This window comes from Kryptolebias marmoratus, linkage group LG23, assembly GCF_001649575.2.
Source record: "Kryptolebias marmoratus isolate JLee-2015 linkage group LG23, ASM164957v2, whole genome shotgun sequence".
NCBI lineage: Eukaryota > Metazoa > Chordata > Actinopteri > Cyprinodontiformes > Rivulidae > Kryptolebias > Kryptolebias marmoratus.
Window position 1 is genome coordinate 6663800 of NC_051452.1, and position 9651 is coordinate 6673450.

The 9651-nt window shown below is 41.0% G+C and overlaps 1 protein-coding gene across 3 annotated transcripts in view; it reads right to left on the minus strand.

Annotated features, from left to right (window-relative positions):
- Window positions 1-7935, minus strand: part of LOC108249008 (inactive dipeptidyl peptidase 10) — a 54910-nt gene extending 46975 nt beyond the window's left edge. The window contains exon 1 of one of the 3 annotated variants that reach the window (XM_037973782.1): window positions 7669-7933. In XM_037973782.1, coding sequence (XP_037829710.1) covers window positions 7669-7728 — 60 coding nt within the window. In that variant the 5' untranslated portion in view covers window positions 7729-7933. Of the gene's footprint in view, window positions 1-7668 lie in introns of all 3 variants that reach the window. The other 2 variants (XM_037973783.1, XM_037973780.1) reach the window with 2 other exon arrangements.
- Between the last annotated feature and the right edge of the window lie 1716 nt (window positions 7936-9651).

The following is a 9651-nucleotide window of genomic DNA, read 5'->3' on the forward strand; positions in this document are numbered from 1 at the left end:
AATAAAGTACCTATTTAATATTAATTACAAATAACTCTTAAGAAGTTAAAAGAAGTACTCTGTGAGAGTTAATATTAAAATCTAACACTGAATTAGTGTTAGTAAGTGTTAAATTATTAACTCCAGCAGATTTGATATTTGACACTTTATAAGAGTTAAGGTACCAGCTCTCCAAAAAGAGTTAAATTAACACTTTCTGGTGTGAACCCATATAGACACATTAAAGTGTTGAAATCAAATCTGACAGTGTTAATCTGGGCCTCCTGGATTTGCTGTGTAGGTGTAGTTCCTGTGGTTCGTTTCTGAAGGTTTCGGGAACACACACACACACACACACACACAGTTACATCATCTCCTGCCGTTCAGCGGCGGGTGATCATGTCCTCTCACTTCAGAGAACCTGAGGCGTCAGTCCTGAACTTTAACCGGGTCAAACCGAAGCAGCACATCAGCCGGGGTTCAGAGTAAACACACACACACACACACAGCCCTCAGATGAAACGGTGCCGTTCAGAAATCAGTCAACCCAGTTTCCCTCCACATCAACAGGCTGATGAACTAATTAGGTTTCTGTTGTTGGAGATGAATTCATTGAACCCTAGAGGTGAAAAATCTGAATGTTTGAAACGATTAAAACAACAAAAGAAGCTCTAACTTCCTGTTTCCCCTGAAACGGTTTAAATTAGGATTGTTTCTTTGTCTTCTGTCTCTGTAAACCATTCCTTTCTTATCACCATTACTGTGGGATTTTTCATTTTTTGCTATTTTAACCGTTTAAATACAGGGTGCTATAACTTTGTGGTTTTGTAACTTTTATACTTTTTAAAGTATTTATCTTTATTTACAAAATTTTCCCCCAAGAAACACACAGATATCTCTTCATTTCAAAAGGCTTAAAGCAAGCCTTTTGAAATATTTGGGTTTTAGCTAGCATTTCTTAGATTTAGCTAGTATTTAAAAACATTTAGCTAGTCTTTTGCTACTTTTAGCTAGTATTTTACTACCTTTAGCTAGCAATTTACTACTTTGAACTACTATTTCATAATTTTTAGGTTTTAACTAGCCTTCAGCTGCTTTCAGCTGGACTTTTAGCTTGTACCTAGCCTTTTGATACATTTGGTTTTTAGCTAGCCTTTTTTTATATTTAGCTAGTATTTAAAAACATTTAGGTTTTAGCTAGTCTTTAACTACCTTTAGATAGCAATTTACTACTTTGAGCTAATATTTCATAATTTTTAGGTTTTAGCTAGCCTTTAGCTGCTTTTAGCTGGTCTTTTGCTACTTTTAGCTTTCAGCCTTTTGATATATTTACAGTGTAACTTGCATTTTTCTACTGTTAGCTATCATTCTGCTTCTTTTGGCATTAGGCTCATGTTTTAGCTCACGTTTAGCTCCTTTCAATCAGCAGTCTGGTAGCAGCTAAAACTTGTTGCTGATGAAGCTGTTTATGAGCTGAAAGCAGCTTCAGTCTGTCTGCAGACAGAAACCTGCTTCTTCTGTGAAGAGAAGCCCGTAGCCGTGCACGGACGCTCGTGCACGGCTACGGGCTTCTCTACAGGTCATGACCTGAGGCGAGGCGTGACTCACCAAAATAAAAGCAGGTTTTCTTTAATTGGGAGGGAAAAAACAAAGTTTATTTAAATCTTTTAAAGCTTCTGTTCCAAACAAAAAAAATGACTTTTTTTATTTATTTATCTGGTTGTTTTTGTGGACAGTAGAGTAAGACTGCCCTCTGCTGGTCAGAAACATAAAAGCAGATCCATTTAAAATTCATTCATTTCTTTTTTAAATCATGTTTTATTTCTCTCCCTGGAAGCAGATAAAATCAAATAATTAGAGGTTATATTTAACTGCATGTAAACAGAAATATTTTAGATCATTTTTCTTCATTTTTTTTGAAATAAGGTTGCAGAATTATTAGTCATAATTAATAAAAGTTCAATCAAAAACAATTTCATTCATTGCTGTATGTTATGAAGTACAGATTTTTACAAACCGCTGTTTAATTTTTTTAGTTTTTACTAAATTATTACATTTTAAAACTAAGAAACGTGATGAAATCAGCTGGTCTGTGAAGACAAATATTAAAACTTAGTTTTTATTTTGGAGATTTGTTAAAAACAGGTTTTAGCTGAGGGACGGTGGAAGTCAATGAGTTTTTTTTTTATTACAGAAATGAGAGATTCTGTGTGAAGGAACACAGAAACACATCCTGACGTATGTACTGGGTCAGCTGAATGAAACCATTAAACGTTTGTGAAAACATGAACCGAGCTGCACTTTTCTGTTTTATACTCAAACGATAACAAAGTTAAAATCATTCTTTGAGTCAGTATTTAGTATTTATTTATTTTACACACATTTTTCAGTCTAACTGCTCCTGCAGACTTTCTGGACTTTGTTTACAAATATTTTCCTCAGAGAAAAACAAAGAAATCCCTTCAGTTCCTCCAAAAAAACAAACCTCTCTTTGTTCTCTGCTTCGGCTGCTGCCTCGGTTTGTCTTCTTTAGCTACTGTTAGCTTCTAGTTAGCCTTTTGCTACATTTAACTTACACCTAAAGTTTTGCTACTTTTAGATTTTATTCACACGAATGCTAATTTAACTTTTTGCTAACTTTATATAACTCTTAACAGCTTTGATCCTTTTGCTGCTTTTAGCTCTTTTTTTTAAGCATTTGTCTATCTTTAAGCTTTTAGTTAGCGTTTTGCTCCTTTTAGCTCTTAGCTACAGTGTCGCTACATTTAGCTGTTCGCTGCTTTTAGCTTGAGTTTTGCTAATTTCAGCTTTAAGCTAGGATTTTTCTACCTCCCTGCTACTTTACCATTAGCTAGCTTTAGCTGCTTTTAGCTAGCCTTTAATACATTTAGTGTGCAGCTAGCATTTTGCTTCTTTCAGCTTTAGGCTCATTTTTTGCTCCCTTTAGCTCCTTTAGCTTCAGTTTCGGCTCCTTCAGCAGCCAAACTGAGCTGAACTCTGTAAAATCAAGTCAAGGTTCTATGATGAACAGAAGCTTCTGGACCTGCTGAGGTTCTGGTTCTGGTTCTGAAGCAGGCCGAGTGACTCAGGCAGCCGTTGGCAGGTTCCTTCGGCTCATATCGACAGGAACTCAGCGTGACTCGGTGTGACTCGGCGCCTCACACGTTCGTTCTGATCTGAGAATCTGACAACTTTAACGCTGCTGAGGGGGAGGAAATGCAGAGAATCTACTTCCTGTTGATCAAAACACTGATCAAACCATTTTAGCTGTTTCCCACCTCAACAAACAAGCTGAAGGCCTTTTTTTTTTTTCTTTGTTTAGCTCGTGTCCATCTCCACGGTAACAGATGGCAGGGACAGCATGAGGTTGTCTCCGGCAGGTCGGCAGTCTGTTCACAGGTCCTGAGGCTCGGAGTTGTGAGCAGCTAAGACCAGCGTCAGCAACTTTCATCTAAAGGCCCAACAGTAACTCAGGACTCTTATTTTGAAAGGTACCTAGGAGCTTTACTTCCTGTTTGCGCTTCACATTCTCTTTAGTTCTTTGTTAGCTGAACTCTGCTCTTATTTAGAGACGAAGGCTGAAATGTTACTCAACCCACAGGGGCGGCCATGTTGGAGAGAGATGGCTCAGGAAGGCCTGCCTCCTGTAGAAGCTCCTGAGTCACTGGTTGTCATGGTGATGACCGCCTTTTTAAAGGGGAGCTAAAAAGGGGGAGGGGCCACACAGACGGATTAAACAGTGACCCCTAGAAGCAGGAAGTTCTGATGGTCGCATGTTTTTATTTACGTTTCTACTGAGAAATTAGCAAAACAGTTGCTAAAAGCTAAAATCAGAAAACGGCACCTAACAGCAAACATTAGCAAACGTTTACTAAGAGCTGACTTTAACAACAGTAGCCAAAAGCTAAAATTAGCAAAACAGTTGCTTAAAGCTACACTTTGGCAGAGTGGTAGCTCAAAAGGTAAATCAGAAAAATAGCTAACAGCAAAACTTAGCGCAACAGTAGCTAAAAGCTAAAATTAGCAACACTGAAGCAAAAACTTACAAATACCGGAATAGTGATTAAAAGCTTTAAAAAACAGCTAAAAGTAGCAGAATGGTGGCTAGAAGCTACACATAAAAAAGCTTAAATCAGCAAAGCAGTAGCTAACAGCAAAACCTACAATAGCTAAACGCTAAATTTAGCAAATAGTAGCTAAAGGTTAGAAGTAGCAGAATGGTGGCTGAAAGATACAGTATAGTAAAACAGTAGCAATGAGCTAAAACTAGTTGAACATAAGCTAAAGGTAGCATAGGAAGACAAAAATAAGGCCAGTTTTCTGAAGCTGGATGTATTTTTATTTGTTTTAAATAAAGTTAAATATTTTAAAAAGCATAAAAGTCACATTGCTGTTCGTTATCGAGCCGAACGTTTGGATGGATTGAGGATTAAAACAGCTACAAAAAAAAAAAAGATAATAATCAGGAGCGCGAATGCTGACTCGGCTTTAATATTGATGCTGTTATTTTCTGTAAACAGTTGAATTCGTGCAGCTCGTTCGTGTTGGCGGTCTGGGAGCTTCTGAACCGTCTCCACGGGACCTGACAGGAGTTTATTCGAACAGCCGGGAAACAATTAGTTTAATTTTTTCCCAGATTAATAAAAGGTGGCTCCTCTGTGACCCTTACTGCACCTCCAGCCCTCCGGCCGGACCCTTTTCTTCCCACAAACGCCACGACGGACAGCCAAGACTTCAGCCGGAGGCTTCAGGAACTTCTGTAACCTCTCTGACGCTCTCAGGCGGCCATCACCGTCCAGACATTCAGGACTGAGCCCGCGGGAGTCCAGGGTGTTTACGGCCTTGTCTTGGAAGCGATGGAAACGTGACGACTTCTCCTTATCGTCGTTTGTGTTTGCTTCGGCTGATTCGCTGTGATCGATTCAACACGAATCAGATTTGTTGCTAACAGACAAATATACCTACAGCAGGTAAATCCAAAGATCTCCATCCAATAGGAAACGACAAAAATGGGAAATTAAACAAATTAGCGACAAATAATACTGTCTACTTTGGTTAATTGGGAGCAAAATGTATAAACGCCAATGATTAGAGCCTCACTTTGTTTGTAAATTAGCTTTAAACAGGATTAGATCGCCTGTTTTTCATGTTTCTTGCAGAACGAGGCTGCAGGAAGTCTTCGGCGCTCCTCAGCCGGTGGACAATCGGCACCTTCACACCTTTCTCATTCAGGCTTTGAGCTCAGCGCCGAGTCCTCCAGATAAACCATCGAAGGCGGTTTTATAAGAGAGCGACTGGGAGAACGTCAACAGATCACGGCGATGTCGACTTATCGTCTCCAAATGAAAGAAAATCTCTCGGCGTCTTTTCATTTCAGAGCCGTGCTTCTTGTTGTTCTTTCAACTGACTCACAGCGAATTCCATTGAACGAGCCCTCCCACTCCTCTGACCCTGGGCAAATGGGATTTAACTGAGATATATACGATAAAAATGTCCCAGAATAACAAGTTACTTAGCAACAGCCAACAAGATCATGGCAGCAAGTGGAAATGAGGAGACAGAGGAGAGATAATGGCCTCAGAGTGAGATTCTTCACACTTTGTTCTCGTGTCGTTAACTAATTATTTACTAATTAGAGAGGATTCTCCAGATTTATGTCCCTAATATAATAATGAGTTGGATGTTAAATGTAGCCGCCACATCCCATCGAGTCAGGCAAAGAATTTAACTATTATTAGTAAAAGAAAAAAAGATTTTAAAATACGTTAAAACATGAGTCAGAACAAAAAAGCTAAAAACAGAGTAAAATTGTTAAAATAAATTAAATTTGGCTGTTCAGCTGGGAAATAATATGCATACAGTCATGGGAAGAAGTTCTAGTTCTAGGGTTCAGAACATAATAAAAATGATCTGATCTAAACCTCTATAAAGCTCTAGGAAATCAGCAGGTTCTGCTGCTCTGGAGCCACAGGTGTGTGTTTCCACAATGCCAGGGCGGAAAGACATCAGCAATGACCTCAGAGAATCAATCTAGGAAGGGTCAAAGGTCATTTTTCAGACTACCTGGAGTCCATCGTTCTACAGAGAGGAAAATTATTCACAAGAGGAAACGTTTAAGACAGCTGCTGATCTTCACCCCAAAGGTCAGACCGTGCAGTGCTAAGAGAAATGAACTCCATGTCAGACTCTACAGGCCTCAGTCAGCAGGTTAAAGGTCAAAGGTTAAAGCCTCTTCTCTCTAAAAACAACATGGCAGCTCGACAAACTCCTGCGTTTTCGTATGAACTCCCAGTTCTTGCTTTGCTTTGGTGCAGAGTGCTTCAGACATCTTCCTCTGATCCTTTTCTGTCGAGGCCGTTAATAAAAACAAACTTAACACCCCTAATACTGCAGAACCTCACTTCAAAAAGATCTGAACTGTCCCTTTAGGTTTAATTCAGATTATTCGGGTTGAATGATGCAGATGAAAGCTCTGATTTCAGCCTGTTTTTCTGTAGATTCATCAGAAACTGAAGAGAGAGATGCTGAATAACTTAAAAGTAAAATTAATTAATTAACAGAAAGCAACAGAACCGACCTCCATCTGAGGAACCCCCTGACAAAGTGACATCTTTATATATTTTAGCATAAATTGTGGAGCTTATCGACGCTCCCTTCTGCGGGATTACTCCGGGTGTGAGGCTGCAGCGGCTCAGGATTGTTCAGGATTATCCTTCGGTTCCTCCTTTTGTGAAGGATCTGCTCACAGTTAAGACCCTGAGACTGACTTTAAAGCTGCTGCTGCCTGAGAACATTGACAACAAAGAGAGGTCAGAGGAGACGAAACATCAGTCTGGAGTCAAGCCGCGGCGGCAGCAGCTGGAGCAGGAAGTCCAGACATCTCTCTCCTCCAGGAGGATTCTCAGGCCAGCTGAGAGATGTCTCTCCATCGTGTCCTGGGTCTCCTCCCAGTTGGACATGCCTGGAACACCTCCCCATGGAGGCGTCCAGGAGGCATCCTGACCAGATCCCTGAGCCACCTCAGCAGCTCTAATCCGAGTCCCTCCTGGATAACCGAATTTCTCAGCTACTCTGCAGAGAAAACTCATTTTACCCGCCAGTGTCCAAGATCTGGTTCTTTTGGTCTCTATCCAAAGTTCATGACCACAGGTGAGGACAGGTGAGAGTAGGAACGTAGACCGACAGGTGAACAGAGAGCTTCACCTTGCAGCTCAGCTCCTCCTTCACCTCGATCTTCGATAAAATCATTTTCTAATGTAGTCGGGACCCCTTAGCCTCACGCTGGAGCTCAGGCTCCTTCTCCACCAGAGAGGAGACCCAGGAGCCAGCTTCTGTAGGCGGACCCACACGGATCCTCCTGAAGGTGGAGGACCCACAGGAACCCGTGTTGTTCGTTTGGGCTGAGCCTGACTGGCCCCCAGGCCTGGCTCCAGAGTGGGGTTCTGGTAACGCCGGACCGGAGCTGGTTTTCTTCTGTTTGCTCCTGGACCAGCCTGCCTTTAGAGAAGGTGGAGATTCACAGAAGAGCATCCCGTAATAACGAGACGGTGTCCTTTAATTCTGATTTACCAACTCAAATAAAATTGGTGGGAATGGGCTTCCACAAAGAACAGATTTATGCCATGAAACTAAAGTAAAACTGGGAGTTAAACTCTGATTTGATGAACAAAGCGAGCAGATCAGTCCTACCTTCGAGTCTTTGGCGGGCTGGCAGTCGATCTGATGGGAGACGGATGCAGTTTGGTTCATCTTTGCTCCCCAGGTTCTCAGAATCCTCCTGCAGGTCCGAGAGCAGGATCCTGAAACCCTGAATGAGCAGCTGGGTGTCGGAGTTTCCCCTCCCAAGCTTCACCACATGCAACACGTTTAAATCCACAATCTGTTTTCGCTGCTTTGATGGTCTCTGTGTGTTCACGTCCTCCTCGCTCTCCTCTCTGCTTCTCTTCTTTCTGCTGCCTCACATTCAGCTGACGGGCAGCTCATAAACCAGGATGTTTGCCAGTACCTCCCACATACCGAGACATTTCTTCATCAGGATGCAAATCGCTCCAGGCAGAGATTTTTGCAGCCATAGGATTTGAGATTTCTCACTTTTCAAAGTGCTTCTTCCGTGCATGTAATTTTTGGATGGACTGAAACCTTTGACCTTTGAAGAAGCAGCTGGCGTCTGTTCCTGTTTTTCACCTAAAACTCAACGTTTTCTGTTTAGTTCTGCTTCTCCAAGAGAGTGCATGCGTAAGAAAACCAAACATTTTGGCTTTTAAAGGAGGACAAGCTGCACTGAAATGTTCCATCAGAACAGAATCGCACATCGAATTTAAATTTATAAATTATTTTACACAAAACATTCATCTTCCAGGCTGTTTCTGCATCTTTCACAGTTATTTTATGCAGCTGAATTAAAGCTTTAACTTTTCTATGGCTTTTACTTAACAATAAATATCTTACCTGTGACCTCAGTGTGGGTAAATGGTTTAAATCTGACTGGACTGATGAACTAATGGCTAGTCCAGGCAGAGCCAAGACCAAAATGGGTGTTTCTAACAACTCCAACGTCAAAAAAAGGTTCATGCAAACAATGTTTTATAAGCCGTTACATGACTTTTAATTTCACGTTACTCGGTTGTTCTGGGAGAAAAGCTTGCAGGGAGTGCTACTGCTAGCTGCTGCTAATGGTTCGAGCCATTTAACAAATCTGTAAACAATCCAAGCCCATTCCTTCCCCGAAGGTCCGACCTCATCGGATTAATGAATAAATTAAAGGTCGAGAGTTCCCGGAAAGAATTCATATCGCCCGCCGCCATTCGTGTCAGAGTTTTAGATAAAAAACATCTTTAGCAAAGACGTGACGTTTGGGCTCAGAGGACGTGTTGAAGATGACTCTCAGCTACTACCACGCCAGATTTTAGCTCAGTATCCGTGAAACTGACTGAGATGTGGTTATTTTTTTGTTTGCTGTGGCAGCCATCTTGAATGTGGTTGACTCCAAAAGTTAATCAGTTGTAATAATCAATGATTACTTTATGAGTCCATCATCTCTGGATGTTTACTTCAGTCTTTTTTTTCTTTTCTGTTTAAATTTTTATCTTTATTCACTTTCTAGCTAAATGGCTGCAAAGCCCAATCCACGCCACTAGGTGGCGAGAATGTCCACATTAACATCACGTAAAGTAAAGAAAAAGAACGTTTATAGGCTGGCTAAACATTCTCCTAAAACAGTCATAGCTCGTTTGTTTTACTTTTATTTTCTTTGATAGTTTTACTCTCAGTTATTAATCATTTTCAGCTCACGAACAGCGAAAGAATCAAGATAAAGTGAAACAAACGCTTAAAAAACAACCAAAACAGTAAATTTGGCTCCATTGTTTCAAAAAGTGCACGTTCTGTAGTTTGTTTTCGTTTTTCTGCCTTTTTCACCCTGTCTCCTGTCTCCTGTCTCACTGTGTCCTGTCTCACTGTCTCACTGTCTCCTGTTTCCCGTCTCACTGTCATTCCCTCTCCCGTCTCCCGTCTCACTGTCTCACTGTCTCACTGTCTCCCTGTTTCACTGTCTCCTGTCTCACTGTCTCCTGTCTGTGACGTTTAAAAGATTTGCACAGATTTTCAACAAACCATCTTTGGTTTAACTTAAAAACAAAGTTACGACAAACGATTACAGCGTTCCTGATGGAA